Genomic DNA, 22,838 nt, shown 5'->3' with positions numbered 1-22,838 from the left:
AAGGGAGGGACAGACAAATCTCTCTAAGTAGAGAGTTCCAAAGTTTTGGTGCCACAACCAAGAAGGTCCTTTCCCTGACTGCCACCCAACTCATCTCAGAAGGCAGGGGAACTTGAAGGAGGGTTCCTGAAGATGAACAGTGGTTCACCAGGTTCATAGGGAGAAGGTATATGGCTTGTGTTACCAGTAACAGTGTAGTAATGTGTATTTGAGAAATGTCTGGTTTCAGTTTGTGAATCAGTAACCCCAAATTGTGGAATTTTTAAAATCATGGCTAAAGGTAACCATTATGTCCCACCTACCCACCCACCCACCCCAAAAATAATGCATGCATACTTTGGCACTGCAAGCATGACATGCAGCTTGTTTCGCATAATTGGTAACACCCACTAATGTTGAGAACTATCAGGTTGTACCATAAAAAGAAATGCCATACAACAATCTATGTTTACTTCAGGGCTAATAAGCTTTTGGGCTTCTTATTAAGAAATGCCAATGAGATAGTATAAAGCACCACCGTTTTGTTGCTTTAAAGATGTTCTCAGCCTTTTGTAAAACTGGAAGGGAAATCTATCTGTCAGGACAAACACAAACCGATGCCCTTCAGTAACACTCTTGGAAGAAAGGAAGGATCAGTGCAGATAAGACACACCAGAAATAACATTTGGAGTCAGAACTCTGATACAACAAAACTGGTTTAAAAAAAAAATACAGTCTCTTTTTTTTTTCACGACACATAATGCCCAGAACAAACTGTCCTAGTCACAACCAAATGAAAATCATTCCTCTAGTTGCTATTCTTAAGTGTCCGGTGACAAAGAAGTATTGTTCGTTCTGCTGTGAAAATCCTAGTAGATACCAGAGTCATATCTAAACTGGACAAGACTCCTGGAGCAAAGGAACAGATAACATGTTTCCAAATGTTGTGTTGTGTGTTGCGGCACAATACATGCCCTGAAGAAAGCTAGGCGCTAGGTACAAAAAGCTCGTTCTTAACGTACTTTTCGGAAGTACAATGGCTAATTCAAAAAAGAAAGACGATAGGGCTCCATTCTAGCATGAAACTTGGGACTGCTGCCTCCTACGCTCAGATTAGTAGAGGGCAACTGTTTTTTTTTAAATAGTGAGCAAAGTGCACCTGCTGAGATACATACCTATATTCACTATGACCATCAGTCTATCTGTTCTAAAGATGAACTCGATCCACGCCCATAGCGGGTATTTGGCAGAGTTTAAATATGCAAGGATGTACAAAGCATCAAGCTACTTAAAAAAATAAAATAGTTTTATTTAGAAGAGAAACGTTTTTTGAAGAGAGGAGACAGAGGTATAACTGCCTAACTGTTCTGATTTGTATTCATTCTATCTGTTCTGAAGACAAGCTGGGGGTACGTGTGCTTGAAGGAGCAGGAAGTCTCCAGTTGAGCGAATCAGGACATAAGAAGAGATGATTTGAAAAATATAAGGAAGTTCCTAATCTAACTCTCTCTTCAGATGCTCCTATAAATCACGCACACTACAGACCTTGCATATTCCAACAGATGTAACCATAAAAGTGTGTGAGATATTTTAAAAAATCTGCCTTCAAAAACCAAAATAAGTGAAAGAATCCATGTGAAAAGTACTATACAACTTTGCTGCCACATGCACTCCAATAATACAATCACCCGACCTAACATCACCTACACCAGGGGTAGTCAAACTGCGGTCCTCCAGATGTCCATGGACTACAGTTCCCATGAGCCCCTGCCAGCAAACGATGACAGGGGCTCATGGGATTTGTAATCCATGGACATCTGGAGGCCGCAGTTTGACTACCCCTGACCTACACCATCAAAGGCTTATTCATTTGTTCGTCTTCTAACATTGTATTTGCCATTAAATGCCAACAATGCCCCTTTGTTCTCTACATATGACAAACAGGTCAAACTCTCTGCCAAAGAATTAATGGACACAAGTCTGACATCAAAAATCACAGGACTGAAAAACCTGTAGGGGAACACTTCAACCTTCCAGGACATTCAATATGGGACCTCAAAGTAGCTGTTTTATTGCAAAGGAACTTCAAGATCAGACTAGAAAGGGAGACTGCAGAAATGCAAGTTATTACAATACTCAAAACAATGGCATACCCCGGACTCAACAAGGACATAGGTTTTTTTTTATCTCACCGTACATGCTAACCTCATTCAACTCTTATATCCACATTCCTTACAATCCTCTCTTCTTTTTAATTTATTTTATTTGGGACTATAATGTGATCTTAGTAATATGTAATGTAATTTTGAATTTAACTCTCTGGTCTCAGAACAAGATAACTTGCTAGCACAGCTTGTCACTTGCAGCAATGCTTCCATGCTTGGGTGGAGACAGATGGAGACAGATGGGGCCAGCAACTAGTCTCTTTTAATCATTTCTTTTCACAACTGGGAAGTGTCTGCCATTAATTACTAGCACTGACAGTTTTATTTCTCCAGTGTTTTGTGAACTACAACTGAACTCAAAAGGACTAATTAGCTGTTTTAGCAAAGAATTATCATATTATGACATAGTTTACTAATTTGCCACAATTTACTTTTGCCTTATATCTCTACACTTATGATAGTTGTTCATTTAGCCTGAGGAACAGTGCATGCACTCAAAAGCTCACTCCTTGAATAAATCTTTGTTGGTCTTTAAAATGCTATTGGACTCTATTTCTGTTGTGCTACTTCAGACCAACATGGCTACCCACTTGAATTCTTACTGTCTTGTGGTTATTGACTCAATTATAACTGACAATCCAGACAGTGTTGGCTGGCTACAAAATGAAGAGGTGTTCTTAAGATTTCCTTCTCCTTCCCCAACAGAACATGAATGGATAAGCCATTCATAACTGCCTCAAGAGAATCTGCCAGCCAGCCACAGGATGTCAGGAAGTAGTTTAGATTGAAAATAAATAAGGCAAGAAAATTTTTATGGAGAAGTAGAAACTTTTGCTGAAGATGACACACTTCTGAGCAGCAAGATCCTCTGAGGAAGATAGGTTTTATGGTTAAAATAGTGCTATATTAAGTGCTCTGTGGAGTATTCCTTTTCATCTCACTGCAGAAACGTAAACCTTCAGTATCACAGACAGGACAATACTATGTAATTTGTATTAGCACCATACCTGTGCCCAGTTGCTGAAGACTTGTCCATTTCCTCCATAAGTTACAAGTTCTTGGGGAAACTGCAGAAAGCACATTTGTAATTATATTTAAAGTAGTGTCTGCCATTTCAGAACAGCACCCTAGTAGTTATCCCAATACATTTAATTAAATTCTAACAAATCCAGGATATAATTCGCCCCCCTCAAATGTAGCTATATGATTTTGGCCATCAAATTACAGCAACCCCATAGAATTGTCAAGGCAAAGGATGTTCAAAGGTGCCTCTAGTGGCCTCCTATCAACGTACTAACTAGGGCAGACCCTGCATAGGTTTCAACATCAGGTTAGCCAGCTATATATATTGTGTACTCTTGGAACTTCCACTCATGCAGTGCGGAATTCTGTGATTTTTCAGAATGCAGCCCCCTCCCACATTTATTATTTATTAATTTATTAATTTATTCTATTTATATACCGCCCTCCCCGAAGGCTCAGTTCTTAAAGGTCCCTTAACTATCAGCCGTGGTTATTTGGTGATACAGGGTACTATGGCAGACAGGGAGAGGCAGTAAATATCCCTTCTACGAGCAGAATAGATTTCATGGATGTTAGGATCCAATCCATAAGAGTATGCCTGGTGGTACTTCCTTCTACAAAGCTATGCTAGCATTAACACAACTAGTGGTACACATACTTACAAACTACAACAGGGTAGCTCTAAAGATATATATTTAAGTGATTGCTCTTAAGCAATATATGGAATTTTTGGTTTGGTTAAGGGGTGGCTAGAAGTCACAGACCCCTGATACCCTATTGTTTTCATCCCTATTGGCTCAGCCATCTATAGGCCCCAGTACTTATTTTGAAGTGACATACTAATATTTTGCCAATCCTTTGTCATTCAAATTAGTAGTCAAAATTTAGACCCTCTCTCCATTTCGGAATAATCAAAAAGAAACTGAAATATACTAACTCATAAAAATATATTAACTGCACTGACATCAAGATCAGGTTTCTTTCCAGAACTAAGTTTTCATTGAAGTTTCATTACCTGGGCCACTGCCGGATCAAGATTATTCATGATCATGTGCATTATTGCAGCAGCCTGCATCACTTTGCAAGGATATTCCTGGATGGGATAAGCTCTGAAATGTAAAAAGTAGGGAGGCATAGAACGAAATAAGAGTTATGGAGATTTTAAAAAGTTAGATCTGAATCACGAGATCAGAAATCAGTTTTCATCTGGTATTTTAAGTCATCTCGGAATTTGCAGTTTTTTAGGAATGTACACAAAGTGCTTTTGAAGCACTGCTGTCAGAATTCTTTGGGCTAGATCTGATGCTCCACTGCCAGCAGAGTTTCCATTGGCAGAAGAGAGCTCCCCTCCCCATTGTCGTTTCCCCACAACTGCCCAAAGCACCCTCCATGAGCTTTAAATGGTAAATTGTGCTGTAAAGTTACAACACACTCACGGTGACCCTCTGCCTCATGGGGCTTTCAAGGCAAGCAATGCGCAGAGGTGGTTTGCCACTGCCGTCTACATAACAACGCTGGCCTTCTGTGGTCGTTTCCCATAAAAGTTCCAGCTGTAGCTGAGCCTGCTTATCTTGCATGCTCTGATAAGATCGAAGCTAGGCTGGACTGAGCTATTAGGGCTAGGTTTTAGGGTCCCCCAAGAACAGGGCTGGGATCTGCAGTAGGAAGGAGAATCAGGGAAAACCACCTCCCTCTGCTGGCAGAAGTGAGCTTCTGCCAGCAGCAGCAATATACGATTGTTCCATTCCCACTGCATAAAACAATGAAATTCAAAATAATGTCTCTGTGGTCCAGCACTGGAAAATGTGTAGCATCAGCTGTATTTATCAATTTCATTGTTCCTCATTTGTGTGTGGGGGAGCCTCTTTGTTATAGATTATGAATGGCCATATGGAAACTCCACCATAAAACCAGGCCAGCCAGCAACAATACTCGGATATCTATTGACTAACTTTAGATTGTACAACTGAACTGTTAGTTGAATAGTTTAGTAGACGGTCTCTTCTCCGCTGACACAGATCCTTAACTACGCTCATTAGGATGAAAGAAAACGTGCAGTCTGCCAGGCTAGGAAGCCATTTTAATTTTTCTAACATACAAATATGCAATATTATTCCTGTTTAGGGATTCAACCATACAATTTTTAAAAAAATGTTCTATAGAGGCAACAGCACAAGCTAATAAAACACTTTTGGATGCTTTAAAATTATTTGGCAATTTTCTGAAGATTTAAGCATCCAACATACACCATCGTTTTTAAATGATTCTTAATAAGTTTTCTTGACAAGACTTCTTCATCAACCGATTTATCCAATAAGGATAGCATGGTTCATTGAAGTTCTTATATACAGTAAATAAAAATTAACAGGCTTCACATGCACAGTTATAATATCCTAAACAAAATATCAAATGACCAACTCAAGGGATACATTTCATTTTCAAAGGCCTTCCTCAGTGGTAGTATGTAACATTGTTTAAAAACACACATCCAGAAAATTACCAGTATAAGTAAATCCTGACCAGGTGACGTTATCTCATATTGTGTGGTTTGATGTTATCTCGTATTGTGTGGTTTGATGTTACCATGGATCCTTTCACATGGTAACTGAACTCATACATAATGCATCTATTGAGACTATGCTCTGCATACAATTTCAAATGTTTCTGGAAGTGTGTGCCATCAATCAGCAAATAAATTTCAATAGCCCTTTATGTATGCTGCTAAATTTATAAAACATATTTCATATGATACAAAAAAAATTATTAACTGTAACTGTAACTTGATCCCTGTAGCATTCTTGGTATATTTTGAGCTGTTCCCCCTTGTTTCTTTTCACTGAAGTTCTTACCAGAGGTGTGATGGTTTAATTATCTCACCAGGGGTGAACTGGCCATTAAGGCCACCAGAGATGGTCTGGGCTGATAGCCTAGGGGAGTACCTCCCCACTGTGCTTGCCTGGCTTTGTTTTCCCAGGCCTGCATGCCTGAATGATGGCACTTGTACTCTTCCTTGCTTAGTTTAGCTATAGCTGCATCTCCACAATCCTTGTTGAGATTTTGGTACACATCCTGAACCAAAGCGGAGTGAATTTCATTTTTCACTGGCACCTCTTGGGATCTCACCTCATCTCAATTTGGGGACAGAACCTGTACATGTAGATGTGTCCATAGTGCCTCAGCTCATCAGCAAATTCTGGCGCCAGCACAGGATGCAAGTCTGGTGGGAAGTAACGAAGGGAGTTCTTCAAAGCCAGCTGCCATGTTTCAGAAAAAAGGGATCAAGAGTAACTTAAAGGTGACTAAGTAGGTGGTTATCACAGAGAATTAAACACATGGGATTTATCAAATTCAGTGGGAAATGTGCCCAGATCCTAAAAATATATTCAAGGACATTGACTTTGGTTGCCATGAGATTCCAGCAAACAAGGTAGAATAGCATTTTGGATGATATCTCTTTAATCCTAATGTTTATGTAAACAAGAAAATACCCTGGCATAGCTTGTGCTGTGCCCATTCCTTTGAAGAGACAAAGCTAGCAAGCAGATTAGCAGTAGTTCACTGATCCGTAGACATATTCCGTCTTAATTCCATCATGTAGGGTTACCAGTCACACCCTCCCCCCTCCTCCCCCCCCCCCCACGGCTATCAGCAGGAGATGGGATTACCAGATCCAGGTTGGGAAACTTCTGGAGATTTGTAGATGGAACCAATTCTAAAATTGTATGATGTAGTAGTTAAAAGCAATGGACTTTAATCTAGTAAGGATGGAAACATCAGAGGGGTATAGTGCCATAGAGTCCACTCTCTGAAGCATCCATCTTCTCAGTGAGACTGTCCTCTGTGATCTAGAGGATCTGTAATTGCAGGGGGCCACCATCACACAAAGCTCAAAATATTACCCGGTTAGAAGAAATCCCCCAAACCAGGTTTATAGAAATGTTGCAAATTTGAATAGGTACAAAACATGCAGTGCATATTTGGTAGTCTTTGGGGGGCAATCATACAAAACACAGTGCAAAGGAAAACAGCATTCTATGCTCAAATATTTCAAATGAGCTACAATGTTTGAAACAGAATTTAGTAGGCCTGTACAATGTTTTTGCTTCTTGGATGGTCACCAGAAGTGAAGATTACAGTGCCCCACCCAAAAAACAACAACACATGAGCTGTTCTTGCGTAGGATGTGCTGTCAGAAATCTGTTTATTTAAGAATTGTCTGCTTCACTTTCTTGAAATAGCTGCTTTACAAGTGGATTTTTTTTTTGCCGAGGAAAAAGAAAAGTGGGTTTTTATACCCTGACTTTTTTACCCTAAGGAGTCTCAGAGCAGCTTACAATCACCTTCTCTTCCTCTCCCCACAGTAGGTACCTTGTGAAGTCGATGGGGCTGAAAGAGTTCTGAAAGAACTGTGACTGACCCAAGGCCATGCAGCAGGCTTCATGCGGAGGAGCAGGAAATAAAACCAGCTTCTCTAGATTAAAGTCCATTGCTTTTAACTACTACATCATACAATCATACAATCATAGAGTTGGCAGGGATTCCCCAGGGTCATCTAGTCCAACCCCCTGCACAATTCATGAAATTCACAACTACCTGCCCACCCACAGTGACCCACAATTCCATGCTCAGATGACACCCCTCCCCCAAACAAAAAAGAATCCATAGCCAGTCTGGCCTGGAGGAAATTTGCCTCTGACCCTAAAGTGGTGATAGGCATCTCCCTGGGCAAGAATGGCCACAAGGGCCAAGCTCAGACACAATCCCTTCTGCCCAGCCACTTACAATCTGCCTAAATTTACAGAATCAGCATTTCTGTTAGATGATTATCTAGCCTCTGCTTAAAATCTTCCAAGGAAGGAGAATTCTTTTGAATTAATGGTTCGACCCTCTGGAGCAACAGAAAACAGTTCTGCTACATCCTCTCCTCTATGTGGCAGCCCTTCAAGTACTTGAAGATGGTTATCATATCATCTTTTAGTCGTCTTCTCTCCAAGCTAAACAGATCAAGCTCTCTCAACCTTTCCTCATGCATCTTGGTGCCAAGGCCCTTACCATTTTTCCTGCTTTCCTCTGGATGCACTGCAGTTTGTCAACATCCTTCAATTGTGGTGTCCCAAACTGAACACAGTTTTTTTTGACTGAGATCTACCCAGAGCACACTAAAGCAGTACCATCACCTCCCGCCGTCTTGACACTATACTTCTTTTGATACAGCCCAAAACCTCATTTGCCTTAAGTTACCGAGTCACACTGCTGCCTCATATTCAGTGTATGGTCTACTAAGACCCTAGATCCTTTTCACACATATTAGACAGGTCTCCCCCATCCTATAATGATGGGAGAGTGTTCTTAATCAGTATGCCACACTGGCTTTCTAGCTATGGCACAGTTATAGTCTCTGGATTCTGTTAACTTCTTTTGTAAGGGTCTAATGTGTGTAGATGGTCTTTTTTAGTGGCAGGAGGCTTATAAACATATGCAACAGCTGCATGCCTTAGCTGGCAAGAGTTTACCACTGATACCTACCCTTTTGCCCCTTGGCCTGCTAGGCTTTACTACTGGGAATGTCATGCAGGATAGCTGAGCTTGTAGAATCCATAGTTGTGAGGGGATCACTAAACACTCCTGCTAGGTCCGCACAACCCCCCCCCCCACTTTTCATCTTTCAATGACCAGTGCAGCCTTCAGATGTTCTCTGAACCCTCCAAAGTTAGCAAAATCTTTAAAATCTCTTTCAAAAGAAATAGAATAACTACAGCGGGAAAATGACCATCTCAAATTCAAGGGCAGAGACCAACTTTTTATCAACTACCCACCTTCCCACAGTATTCTGCACATGTCAAAAGGTTGGAATGTTTTAAATAGCTAAGCTCACGACATCAGTGACAGTAAGATTACTCTGAGGGATGTTTTTTGGGTGGGTATTTATATTTCTTCAGCAGGCAGATCAGACTTTCCCTCCCATCCTCCTCAGTCAGCTCATGTAATTGCTATTAATTCTAAAAAAAGATATGGGATATGAAGCAAGGCAAAAGTAACCCTATACACTGCTGAGTTGTTCACTTCTCATGTTTGTTCCTTACTCCTCAAGCAATGCATGCTATGAGATGTGTGGGAGCAACCCACTCGGGTGGAGTGAAAATAGGACTCTACAGCAGAGCCTCCTCTCCTCAGACGTTGCTTCCTGGGCATTCTTGAGACCTGTCCCTAAAAATATCATTATGCCTCTGGTTTGACAGAGTGGGCCTTTTTGCACGGGGATCTTTGTTGCAAATTGGTCACTGAATGAAAAATCGCCATTTAAAATAGTGGAATTCGTCGTTATGCATACCTGCCTTTGTAGTGGAATCAGTTGCGTTTTTTAGCGTTTCCCACAGGCTTCCGGTCTCGGCAGAAATCGCTAGAAAGGAAGCGCTATTGCCAAGCTCGTCCCGCCCCTGGCCATCAAGCAGCCAATGGGCAGCTGTTAGCATGCTCCCAAACAGCCCCTTTCCCTTTAAGGAAGGTTTTTTTTTTAAAAAAAAAAAAACAGACCCATTGTAACGAATCTGGGTAGATTCGTCGCAACGGAGAGACCCATCCAGCTGCCTGGGGTGTTTGAGCTGTCGTTTGATCGTTTGATCGTTAACACGCTGCCTCAGAGTGAAAAAAAAAATCCCCCCCCCTCTCACGGGCCCGATTTTCGGCTTAATGGAATGTGTGAAATGTGTGTGCTTAGCCGAAACAGTGTGAAACAGCCGAAACAGTGTGAAAAATAAAGGGAAAATACATCAGCAAACGGGCTTCTGCGGGCTTCTTGTGCTTAGTGACTGTAAACAGCTCTGAGGAGGGACTGCAGCCTGGGAAGCCTCACTGGCTAAACGGAGGCTCGCCGGTGCGTTGATCTCCACTCGCTTGGGAAAAAAAAAATGGCGATCGCTTCGCCGGAAGTTTGGAGGACAGGCTCAGGAGGAGGGACTTTGAAGAAACCGCAACAATGGGAACGCACAGGTCTTTTTTGCTACTGTTGCAGATTGGTTGCAGGAGTGTATCGCTTTCCGGAGGGTGAATCCACTTTTTGGGATTCCCCTAAAAGCGCTACAACGAAGCGCTTTTTGCTGATTGGTTTCAGGAGTGTTGCAGATTGTCTACGACGTCGTGCGTTAAGGCAAATTAGTAGCGTTTTCAATTAGCAACCATTGTGCGATTTTGAAGCCGTGCAAAAAGCCCCTGGTATCCCTGGTGGCCTCTTCATGAAAGAAATACTAAACATGTCCCTACCAAAAAATGGCTTACATGATTTGCATTCCCAATAAGTATTTGGGAAAGGAAGTCACAAGTCACTTTGTGCAAAGAACTGAGAAATCACTTGTCCATTCAGGTAGTTTCACACCTTTTTGTGTTGCTCAGAAAATCCTTTTCCACATTTAGCACAAAGTGGAATTGAAATGGGGTGCCACATAGCATTTAGTAAACTGCTATATTATCCTCCAAAATCCACTCCCGACAGGCAGGTTGGTACTATAAGTCTTGCAGGAAAAGTCCTGCTTTCCCCTACAGCTTCTCTTTTGTTCCCCTTTGATCGATTATGCATGGGCAGGAAGGCCGGGCTGGCAGTGACAGAGCAGTGGGGCTAATCCCTGTATACACACGATGTCACTGCCATCCTGGCCCCCTTCTGGCCCTGGCCCAAATCAGGGCCTCAGACGGCCCAGGGTAAGGGAATGCAGATTCTTCCACATTCCCTGTCTTACAGTGGAGGCCAGTACAGGCCCAGCCAGGGCAGGCTTGTGCTTAAGAGAACACCACACTCACAGTGAGCCATTTAAATCAAACTGCTGATGAGCAGGGAGCTCCCTGCTCATCAGCTGTTTGGTTTAAAGGTGGGAAAGTATTTCACGCCCTGCTTTCTTCTCTGTGCCACGTTTCACCAGGAGCAGAACCATAAACCGCAAACCAAAATGCAAAAAAATGTGTTTCATGCCAATCCCTAGAGCTTAATATATTCATTTATTTTTTCGATATCCTACATTTCCTCCAAGGTGTTCAGAATGGCACAATCATATTTTTCCCCCTCATACCAACCCCATGTGGTAGAATTGGCTGAGAAAGATTAATTGTACCAAGATTAACCAGTAAGCTTCAAGGCATATGGGAATTCAAACCCATGCCTCCTGGCTCTTATTCTCACACTAACCAATATATACTGTTTCACAGCTAGAGATGATATATTTTAAAGGTTTTCCAGAAGATTCAGCAACAAGGCTTTTCTTAGCAATCAAGTGGCACAAGCATCATTTTAGTACTCTGTGTGCTATCATGTGGGGAGACATGCAACAAACACAGTTTGCTTCTACAAATATCCTTGCCTTTGTTTTTCACCAGCTAGAAGCAGAAACTGAAAGTCAATGGGTGGTGGCAAAATCACAGGGGAGAATAAGTGGGATTGGGATTAAACTGTCTGCTGATTTCTCACCTAGGAAGTCTTCTCTCATAAAACAGGATGGTACTCCAGAAGATAAAGTTTGGATACACATGTTTACCAAAGGTAATGTGTGATTCCACCCTTAGCATTAAAAATTAATTTTAAAAAAACATTTAAGAAGTTAAATTTGAAAACAGTTCACAAAGTGGCACAGGTAGTATTGAAGACTCTTATGAATACTGAGGCTTTTCTCCAAAAACAACAACATTCTCATCCATCTTTCTCCTAAAGGGGATATAGTGTTCAGAAAAATAATGTGTTGGAAAGGATGTGTCTGTGTATTTATAAAACATGTAACACTGGAGTTCCCTAATAATTAGAGTAGATTTGTTCAAACTATCTTCAAGAAAAGAAGCTTGTCTAGCTTCTTCATGGCTGCTCTACCCAGTGTTAATCTCTGTCTGATTTCTTGGGTGTAGTCTCCCTTTTGGTTTGATTATGGAGCTAAGGAACATACAATTCTAAACAATTTCAATTTCTTCATCATCAATCTTAAATTTATGGGATTAAACTCAACACATATGTTAAATTACTGGGGGCTTTCTGCAACTAACTAACCTAGCTACCGCTTTATAATATACCAATTTAGAGGGTGGGAGATGTCATATTTGGGTTAGATAGCAGATGAGCAAGATACTTTGGAAAAGGAGGAGAATGTTATTGTTTCATGCCTCCGAGCAACTAAAGCACTTGGATGCAAAATCCAGGAAATATAAGGAAAATGCCTTACAGCTATGATTTTTATCCAAGAAGATTAAGCAGGGAATGTAAGAAATAACTGTACAGCTCTTTAGAAGACCCCAGAGAACAAGGATGAATCTCTCATAAAGTATTTGCTTTATTGCCAGAAAACAGAGGCACATGAAAACAAGTCATGGGGATACTTTCAGCTTACTGCATATATAAATTCGAGAATGAGGTGCTGCAAATGTTAGTTTATGTAAACTGGTATTGTTCACTTAGCAAAAGGCAGGCTTAGTAACATATTACTATGATTATGATGATGCCTATAATAATAATAGTAAACACCCCCAAGGCTTGTCATAATAACTCATTACATTGAACAGGAGTATACAAGGAAAATATCTGGTATGTATGTTTCATTTGTAGGGTTGCCAACTGCCTTGAAGAAAAGGTCCTAGCCCTTTAAGGAAGGCTTCATGGAATGTTATTTCCCCTGTGCCATGAAAAGCTTCAACAGCCCATTTCCACATATTACAAGGACAGGACACTTTTTCTCCAGGCTTTTTGGCACCCCTGGTCCCTTAGCTTGAAATCAGGAAATCTTGTATGTGAATATTGGACTCCCTAGACAAAAATGCTATTATTATTTACATACACACCCTCCAAAAACAGGGAAGGTTCATCTTTAAAACGTGCTTTTGAAGATGAAACTAACTTTATTATCCAATAGCTTAATCCTAAAAGAATGCTACATCTCCAAATAAACATTTATAGTGGCATATATGAACCCTGGCAATTTCAGTAACTATTGACCATTCTCAAACGTTCTGTCCTTGAGAAAGGAGACTGAGTGGGTGATGGCTGGACAACTTCAAGCATTCCTGGTTGAAAGATTGTTTGGACCCTTTCTAATCTCATTTCAGACCTGGTAATGGAGCTGAAACAGCCTTGATCACCCTGGTGGGTGACCTGTACCAGATAATGTATCGAGGGAGTTCAACTTTGTTGATTCTCCTAGACTTTTCAGTTGCTGTTGATACCATCAGCCATGATATCTTTTGGGGCTGCTCTTCTGGACTGAGATTGGGTTCTACAGTGGTTCTAGTTCTACTTGGAGGGTCAGTTTCAGAAGGTGGTCCTGGGGGGACTTTTGCTCTGACCTTTGACCCGTAGTGTCCCACAACGTTCCATGTCAGTCTGTTGTGTTTTTTAATACCTACATGAAACTGCTGAATGAGGTCATGCAGAGATGGATGAAACTGGAAAGTGGTTGACATTCAGTTCTATCTCACACTTCTGGGTAATCTCAGGGAGGCTGCAGAAACCCTGACCTGGTTCTTGGAGGCAGTTGTAGAGTAGAAGTGGGCTAATAAACTAAAACTTGATTCCCACAAGATAGAAGTGCTACTGGTGAGTGGCATGTATTCTGACCCATTTTAGATGGGGTTGCCCTCTCTTAGAGGAACATGTATGTAGACTGGGCACACTCTTGGACGTAGGCCTACTGCTGGATAAGCACATGCCAGCTATGGTCAGGAATGCTTTTTTCCAACTTCAACTGGTTATACAGCTGCACCCTTATCTCATCAGAAAAAATCTGGCCACTGTGGTGCATGCCCTGATTACATCTAGATTGGATCACTGTAATGCTCTCTCCATGGGGCTGCCCTTGTGAAGTGTTTGGAAATTTCAACTGGTATAAAATGCTGTGTCCCTGGCATAGGTCATCAGGACCATATCACTCCAGTCTTGGCTCATCTACACTGGCTACCAATTTATTTCTGGGCACAATTCAAGGTGCCAGAAGAAAAGAATGCAATGTAAGCCAATCTGGGTCATTTGGGGGAAAAGCACAGTTTAAAGAAAGTGAATAAATAAATGAATGTAGAAGGTTTGGGGAGAAACTAGCTGGGTTAAGGGGTTTTAAATGTAGGAAGAGCCTTGACCCTGATGCTGCTGTTTGCTTTTTTCAAACCTTCTAAAGGTACATCTCACACACTCCAAATTAGGAAAAGAAATCTGCCACCCACACACAAAGCAAACTGCAAAAGGTTGAGGAGCAACCAGTCTAGACAGGCGGATAGCCCTATTGTTCTATAGTAGAAGGATAATATTTAAGACTTGTAGCACCATAGACACCCAACAAGATTTCCATTTGAACTTTGACTCTTGAAAGCTTGTACCCTGGAAATCTTGTTGATTGTTAATGTGCTACTGAACTTGAATATTGCTCTAAATAAATAACCTGTTCTTATCATAATCCATAAGAAAATAAACACATTTGGATGCTTTGACTTTGACTTCCAATAGTGGTCCTTTTATAAAATGATACTGTCGGGGTTTCTCCGACTTCGCCGCTCCTACCCGGGGACTCACCAACGAGAAGCGTATCACCTGGACCTTTATCCAACCCTGCAGAGCCGTGTCTAGGGGAGTCCTTGGCGGGGGGAATCCCCAACGAGGAGCAGTGTTTACACTTGGGGGACCGGAGAGGAGTGAGGAGCGGTCTTGGCCGGGCAAGGAGCTGCCCAAGATTGAAACGACGGATGCAAGACGCCGGAGCTTCTCCTTTGAGGGTTCGGTGGGCGGGGGATGCGAGGGAGGAGAGCTACTTAATGGGAGAGGTTGGCGTCAGTGAGGAGGTGGGGTTCGGGATAGTGCAAGAAACTATCACGAGCCTGGGAGTTTCAGCCCGGGTTTCCTGGTGGACTCCATTCTGAGACGTCGACTATCTGCCTCAAGTGCTATTCCGACCTGCCTTCCCGTCTGCCGACACCGTGGCGGAGCAAAGAAGAGGAGCGGACCCCTTGAACCCTGACAGATACGAATGCAACTATTCTTTTATAAAATATATATGCAAGAACAATAAACACACTCAGAAAGTTAGAATATAAAAAATGCACATAAATTCCTTCGGATTTGGGATTTTTCAAGGACCATGACCTGTCTGAGATGAACATATGAGGTTCTTATAAACCTAGAAATAGATCTCTAATAATAATCACGAGTTCATATTAATTACAAATTGCAAATTTGGTCATTACCAAGATATTCTTATCCTTTAATATTTAGACAAAGGATTATGCTATGGTTTTTGGAAATAAGGCTGTGAAGAATGATTGGCTAGATACAGGTTCAATGGTTTTTCATGTTGCAAAAATATGGTTTTATTTTCTATCATTTAGAAAGTGCTGTAGGGCACTGGAAGTTGACATTTTTCCTAGTTTTGATGGATAGGAGGCTGTGGAAAAGGGGTGTAAACTTTCTTACCTTTTCTTCATGCTCTGTGAGGTTGGGAGTCCTCACCGGAGCATGGGGAATTCCAATCTTTCGGCCTCTGTTCTTGGGGAGAGCATGCAGAGGAAGCCCACTGCAAATTTCTTTCAGGCTGGACATGTCTTGTGTGAAAAATTTAGTGCAGAAGGACCACTCTAAAGAGAATTCCTGCTTGCAACGATGAGAAGTAAGCAGAAAATGTAGATGGTCGCTGGAGAGTTCTAGAGGATCGACAATGACTGCAGTGCAGCCCAAACAAAGCTGTCTAGTTTTCGTACAGGTGCTTGTCATTCTCTTAGTTCCATCCAATTCCATTGGTTCTTCCAGCCTCCTCCTCCTAAACAATCATTCACAGGTCTGTTTACTCTCTGGTTGTTCTTTGCACATGCTGTTGCCCTATGACAGTGAAGCAAGCGTAGTCCATTCCTGTGCTTTGTGCATTACCACTACCACAAACAACTGTCTTATTTTAACCCAACACAAAACCTGGATACTTTAACAAGAATTTGAATTGAGACATTATAGTCTTTGATCCTTTTATGTTTGAGCCACCTACGCAAATATTCAGATGTGTTCATATGTGGAGCTACAATCAGCTTTGAGCCTCTCCATATTATTTATGGAACTGACACAAATTGGGGGAAAGAGGTATAACAGCAATTTGAGCTTCACTTGTGAAAACATCCTGACAGTTGTTGGTATGAAAGAGAGTTGTTTGTCATGTAAATAAGCATCCTGGCTTTTATTCCTGTCACAAATGGATTAAAGTAACTGGATAACCCTCAGTGTTTATCTGCATCCAATGCTTTTTTTGACATTCTTTGGACATGAATGATGCAATCAGCCTTTATGACTTTGTTGGGCTATGCATTCTGGAACTCTTCATAGCCTCTCTGGACATACCCACCACGGGCAAACATGCCATCTGACTAAGAGCACTGCAGAGATAGAAATTATTGCCCATCTCCAGTAGAGAGGGAGGAGTCCTGGTGCTCCTCAGCCTGGTTTCTGTAAAAGGGAAAGGAGGATTCAGGTAGGTAGCCACAGAACAAAGTTTGAGTCCAGTGGTACCTTTAAGACCAACTAAGTTTTATTCAAGGTATGAGCTTTTGGGTACATAGCACACCCTCCTCAGATACAATGAAATGGAAGTTACCAGTCCATACATAAAGGTAGAGGGTAAGTAGTAAACTAGCATACAGCAAAATGAAGATGTTTAACAGGTTTCAGAGATCAAAGAGGAATAACAAGCTTATGGTTACCATAGTTTGGATTTAACATATTTTGCGAACCGTCATGAGACGGTTAGACCAGAAGTGGCGGTCTATAAATCAAACAAACAAACAAATTCCAGGGGGAAACAGAATGAAGGAAATTGGAGGATGATGGGCAGATGTGTCCTTAAATGTGGAATGTTGACAGTAATTAACTGAAATCCTGCCATTACACTCTATCCATCTCCTCTCAGACATGGAGGTGACCTTACAGCCTCCTCTTTGAAGTGGTCTGATTGGCTGTGCAGCATTATCTCCCCTGTCCCCAGACCAGAGAAATACATACCAGTCTACCACTCCAGATTACATTACTTTCTACTATTCCTTACGGTACAATCTACTATTCTAATGTATTATTCCAAATAAGAAATGAAATAAAAGGGAATGCATGGTCCTTTTGGGACACTGGCGAGAATACACATGCAAGGCCTGAATGAGGTTAGCATATGTCATGAGATAAGAAACCAATATCTCAATTAAGTCCTGGGGATTCCATTGTTCTTAGTATTGTAATAACTTGCAATTCAGCACTTTTCCTTTCTAGCCTGTTCCTGAAATTCCTTTGCAATAAAGCAACTACTTTGAGGCCACCCAGGAAATGTTTAGGAAGTCTGAAGTGTTCTCCTAGGGGTTTCTCGGTCTTATGCTTCTTTATGTCAAATTCCAAATACCATTCCACTCCAAGGAATGGAAGAAGACAAGAAGGCCTGGAGGTCATGATGGGTCGGACATGACTTCGCATCTAAGAACAACGTCAAATTTGTGTCCGTTTATCCTTTGACATACAGTATGACCTGTTTGCTCTATGTAGAGAACTGAAGGCCATTGTCGGCATTCAACAGCATACACAAGGTTAGAAGAGGAGCCACTGAATAAGCCTGAGATGGTGTAGTAGTTGATGCTGTTGGTCCAGCATCCTCTGGGTGTATGTGGCAGCCAAGCTGCCATCTGGGTTTCTTGCAAGCTCTGGCCCCAAGCAACAACAAATCCAAGCCAGGGGGGTTGTGGAAATGGTGGAAAGTGGAACCCCTCCCTCTGCCCCGCCCCCGCAATATAAACAGTGGGAAGAAGACCACATGTTATCCCAATCCCTTCTGCGTCCAGACAGGGCCGGGAAGGAGGGTAGCAGGAAAGACGTGATGGGGGTAGGTCGCCGCGGAGCAATGCTGCGGGGCACAGAAGGCCCCTCCCGCCTCTAAGCCATCCCTTCGGGCTAAGGAACCGCTGGTGATTGGAAGGGATGGCGAGCACCCCAACGAGCCCGTGCTCGCCCCGAGCCGCTTCTCAACGCGACCCCCGCGACACCGATTCCCCGATAGGCGGCGGCCGCTTGGGCCGAAAGTGACAGCAGCGGGGGAAGGCGCGGGCTTGAACAGCAGCCGCCCTCCTCGGCGGGACGCTGTGAAGGAGGAGGAGGAGGAGGGGGGGCAGCACGCGGCAGCCGAGGCCCCCCGTCGTCCTTCTCCTGACCCCCGCCCTCCCCGTCCGAAAGGGAAGACGCGAGTGCGCTGGTGTGTGTGTGCATGTGTGTGCGGAGAGCCACAACAAAGGCGGCGTCGCACCCCTCCCCTCCCCTCCCCTCCCCTCCCCTCCGCCCCGTTTTGCCCTCCCGTCAGCAGCCTTCCGCCAGCAGCGACTGGCGAGTGGGGGCGAAGCGACGGGGGAAGCCAGTCCTCCCCCCCCCCTCCCCCGTGTCCCGGGCGGCGCAGGCAGGGCACTGGCAAGGTGGCCCTCTGCGGAGAGCGCCGCGCGGCTGCAGGCTGCCTCTGGCGAGGAAGAGGCGAGCGCGAGAGAGCGAGCGCGAGCGGGAGAGCAGCCGGACAGCGAGCCAGCCAGCCGGCCGGCGTTGCTTGGGCTTGGCTCGCCTTCCCTCGCCCGCTCCTCCCCGGCCGGCCGGCGGGGCCAGACATGTGAACTTCCCCTACTCTCCCGAGGGCCACGCGGGGCGACGGGGCTTCCACCTCCCGGCAGGCTCCGGGCTTCGGCCAGGCTCAGGCGCCTGCCACGCAGGGAAACGGGCGAGCGGCTCCGCGAAGGAAAGCGCTGAGAGAGAGAGGGAGGGAGGGAGGAGGGAGGGAGAGGGGGGGCGGCGGCGAAGGGTTGGAAAAGCGCAGCCTGAGACGGCCGCCGTCATCCCGGCGCTAGAAGGCAGCGCGACCATGTGGGCTCCGGCGCGGTAGGAGCAGGCGTCGTCTGCACTCTGCGGCCGCTCCGCGCGCGCGCTGGCTGCCCTACCTCGCGGGAAAGAAATGGATTTCCTCGCCGGAGTCGTGCCGCAGAAAAGCATTACGCTGATCGTCTTGCTGGAGTACGTCCTTTGGGGGCAGCCCGGAGCAGGTAAGCGGCATTTAAAAAATAAATACATAAAAATTATAATAAAATAAACCATATTGCTCGTCGATGTTGCCAAGACCTCGATGCAGCTTTTTAAAATCCCTTCATGGGTTCGGAGGAGGAGGAGGATTTTAACAAGTTTGTTTCGGCTTTCATTTCGGGTTCCAGCGACCCTGCTGCTGAGGCCAGAGACAGGGTCGTTACTGTAGGGCATCCCTCTTTCGTCGGGGCAGGACCCTTACTCCCGTTTTAAAGACAGCTGACGCCTGGGGCTGAACTGGGTTTTGAAGGGAGCAAACATGGGCGATTGCTTTGAGCCTTGGTGGATGAAAACATAGTCCTGCCATAGAGAGTTTCAAACCTCAGACTTGGCATGTGGGAAGGAAGCTCCTTTGGAAATGTGTCAGTGCTTGATAGCTGGGTTTCACATTCTCTGGACAGATGGTCATTCGGTGCATGCCCTGGTGTCACTCCTGAAAGCTTGTGCTCCATGCCTTGTACATTGTCAGGGCTAGATAAAGGGAAGGACCATAGGAGCAATCCAACAGAACCTTCAGCTCAGTAATTTGTAGACGAGTCCTTGTGGGGCAGTGGTTAGGGTGGCAGTCAAGGATTGGGGAGACCTGCTTTCAAATCCCCAAGTGTCATGAGACTGCTCTTCAAGTCAGGGGGCTTCACCTGCCCTCAGGGTTGTTGTGAGGGTCAATGAAGGGTAGGGGAAACTGTGAGCCCTGCCCCAAGCCCAGGATCAGAATGCACCAAGCAAGTCACTGTCCCCTGCCTTCCTTCAAGGAGCTCAGGGCAGCAGCATTCCTTGGGCTCTCCCCACTGTTTCAGCTCCATGACCCCTCTAAGAGGTAGATGAGGAGGAGAGCTGGCCAAAGGCTGCCCAGGAGGCTTCATGCTTTGGAGGGATTTAAACCCAAGTTTCCCGGGTCAGAGTCCAGCACTATAACCACACCGGTTTTCACACTGTGTGACCCAAGTGCAAAAATCTCTCTCCTCGTAAGTGGCTGTTTCTCAGGAAGAACCTTCCTATCCTCTGATGATCCGTTCCGTGGTACATCCTTCTAGAACTACTAGCTGCCCTGGACTGAGAAGGGTGCAGCTCTGCTTAGGATGTCCATGTGTCGTACAGAGAGCAGGATCTGTCTCTACCCCCCCCCCCCCCAGGGTGCTGCTGGCTCTAGTCTAAGCATTCCCTCAGGCGCCCTTCCAGAGCCAACAGGTGGCTGTGCTGCTGCCTTCCTGCACCTCCCCGACTAGCTTGTAGTGCCCGTATCAGCTAAATTAAGGCAGGATGCACATAGCGGTGGGTTGTTCAAAGTGATGCAAGAGATGCCATGCAGATAAAGTGAAGCCCCACTAATGAGATCATGGCCATTGTTCTTCTCGCTAGTGGGCACAAAAGCCGATGACATGGAATGGGCTGGTCATTATGCAATTAAGTCGTGAAATCCAAACTGCCAATTGGTTATCTAATGTTGGGAACAAAAATAGCAGCAGGAGCAGGAGAGGGGCTGTGGATTATTCGGCTTATGAATACTTTGCATTTTATGATCAGTTAAAAGCTGTACTGCCAATGAACCTGGCAGCATCTTTTTGAAAAGTTGTTTTTAATACAAATATTGACAAGATTGACAGAGGGCAGGCTCCATCGAAAGGTCTTTTCTTCCTGTCTCATGCAGGAAGGGAGCACCTCTTCCAAGGTGTCATCCTTTATGAGCATCCTCTGAAGGAATGCTTTATTCGTGTACGGATCGGGGCACTTTTGTTTATTTCATTGACTGATCAAATAAAATCCATCTAAATTAGCCTACGTCTCGGCCTGAATGTGCCATCAAGTAAGGTTGGAATAACAACGGCAGAGTTTGGACTTGGTAGAATGGGCAAACTAGGGTTGCCAACCTCCAGCTGGGGCCTGGAGGTCGCCTACAGCTACAACTGATCTTCAGACAACAGAGAACAGTTCTCCTAGAGAAAATGGCCACTGTGGAAGGCAGACTCTTATGGCATTATATTTGCTCTCTCATCCCCAAACCCTGCCCTTCTCCGGTTCCATCCCCAAATTTCCAGGCGTTTACAGACCTATTGCTGAGAACCCCAAGTGAATCATCAGTCTGCTTGTGGTTAGTGGGACTGGGAGCAATCCTGTGGAGGTCTACATAGAAGTCAATCTCATGTTTACAATGGGGATTCCTTAGGAGAGTGCTCCATCAGATTAAAAAAAAATCCCGGTTTCATATCAAAGAGAGAAGATGAAGCCCACCCTTGGTGTAGCGGTTAAGAGTGGTGGCTTCGAATCTGGTGCGCCAGTTTGATTTCCTGTTCCTCCACATGCAGCCAGATGGGTGACCTTGGGCTCATCACTGCTCTGATAGTGCTGTTCTCACAGAGCCATGACATCAGGGCTTTCTCAGCCCCACCTGCCTCACAGGGTGCCTGTTGTTGGGAGAGAAAGAGAAGGAGTTTGTAAGCCGCTCCTTCCGATAGTGAAAAGTGGGGTATAAAAACCAACTCTTCTTCTTCTTCTTCTTCTTCTTCTTCTTCTTCTTCTTCTTCTTCTTCTTCTTCTTCTTCTTCTTCTTCTTCTTCTTCTTCTTCTTCTTCTTCTTCTTCTTCTTCTTCTTCTTCTTCTTCTTCTTCTTCTTCTTCTTTTTTGCAGGGTATTGTTTTATGCAGGATGAATATTCCAAACTTGTAGAGTACTGGCCATTCTATCAAGGCTGCATGTGTGAAACAGACCTAATATTTCTATTTAACATTATTACAACCCTAATTCAATAGAAAAGAAAAAGATAGACCACTGCCCCAGAGAGCTGATATTTTTTTGGCAGTGAAAGACACAATAGGAACAGACAAGGACAGCCAGTGGTGAATGTGAGCAAGAGCAGTTGAGCATGTGAAACTGCATGTGCATCAACCCATTGGTCAGTATTGTCTGCTCTAACTGTTGTCAACTCTCCAGCATCTCAGGCAGAAGTCTCCCCCATCACCTACTACCTTTTAACTGGCAGATGTCTGGGATTGTCTGCTTGCCACGCAGATGCTCTTATCAATGAGCCATGGTCTCACCCCACCCAATAAGATTTTGCCATGATAGCAAAAAGCATTTAATCCCCAGAAAAAATTTTTAAAACATAACCCTGACCAAAATCTATGGCATTAATTTGCTTTGTTTATACTGTGACACTAATGACATATTACATTTCCCCCTTGTGATCGTGTATGCAAATTGTGAGTTCAATGATCACTTAATCCCAGGCATATGTTGGCCTGTTTTGGATTGGGACCACATAGGATAGCCAACTCTCGCTTGGAATATACCTGGAGATTTGGGGGCGGAGGCTGGGGTTTAGGGAAAGGAGAGACTATAGTGGGGTATAATGACATACATTCCACCCTACAAAGCAGCCATTTTCTCTAGGGATGTAGATGTAGATGAAGATTGGTAGCCATGCCTGTAGCTATAGAAAAGAGCAAGAATTTGTTAGTCATTTCTCATGTTCAGTTTTGAAGAAGAAGAGTTGGTTCTACATGCTGCTTTTCTCTACCTGAAGGCATCTCAAAGTGGCTTACACTTGCCTTCCCTTTCCTCTCCCCACAACAGACACCCTGTGAGAGAGCCCTGATATCACT

The 22,838-nt window shown here is 44.1% G+C and overlaps 2 protein-coding genes across 4 annotated transcripts in view; one reads left to right on the top strand and one right to left on the bottom strand.

Annotated features, from left to right (window-relative positions):
* UROC1 (urocanate hydratase 1) overlaps window positions 1-15,874 on the bottom strand; it is a 62,108-nt gene extending 46,234 nt beyond the window's left edge. Inside the window, exons 1-4 of the mRNA XM_077325361.1 lie at window positions 15,586-15,874; window positions 6,291-6,421; window positions 4,183-4,276; window positions 3,152-3,211 (exon numbers count right to left, since the gene is read on the bottom strand). Coding sequence (XP_077181476.1) covers window positions 3,152-3,211; window positions 4,183-4,276; window positions 6,291-6,421; window positions 15,586-15,711 — 411 coding nt within the window. The 5' untranslated portion in view covers window positions 15,712-15,874. The remainder of the gene's footprint in view (window positions 1-3,151; window positions 3,212-4,182; window positions 4,277-6,290; window positions 6,422-15,585) is intronic.
* Window positions 15,875-16,473: 599 nt separating this feature from the next.
* Window positions 16,474-22,838, top strand: part of LOC143831851 (netrin-4-like) — a 69,742-nt gene continuing 63,377 nt past the window's right edge. For 2 of the 3 annotated variants that reach the window (XR_013228988.1, XM_077325355.1), the window contains exon 1: window positions 18,958-19,202. Coding sequence is in view for 1 of the 3 variants with exons in the window: in XM_077325355.1 (XP_077181470.1) it covers window positions 19,115-19,202 (88 nt within the window). In the remaining 2 variants the exon portion in view is untranslated. Of the gene's footprint in view, window positions 16,625-18,957; window positions 19,203-22,838 lie in introns of those variants that run through there. The other variant, XM_077325356.1, reaches the window with a different exon arrangement.

Source organism: Paroedura picta, chromosome 3 (assembly GCF_049243985.1).
Source record: "Paroedura picta isolate Pp20150507F chromosome 3, Ppicta_v3.0, whole genome shotgun sequence".
Classification (NCBI taxonomy): domain Eukaryota; kingdom Metazoa; phylum Chordata; class Lepidosauria; order Squamata; family Gekkonidae; genus Paroedura; species Paroedura picta.
This window is presented reverse-complemented; position numbering and strand designations above follow the sequence as displayed.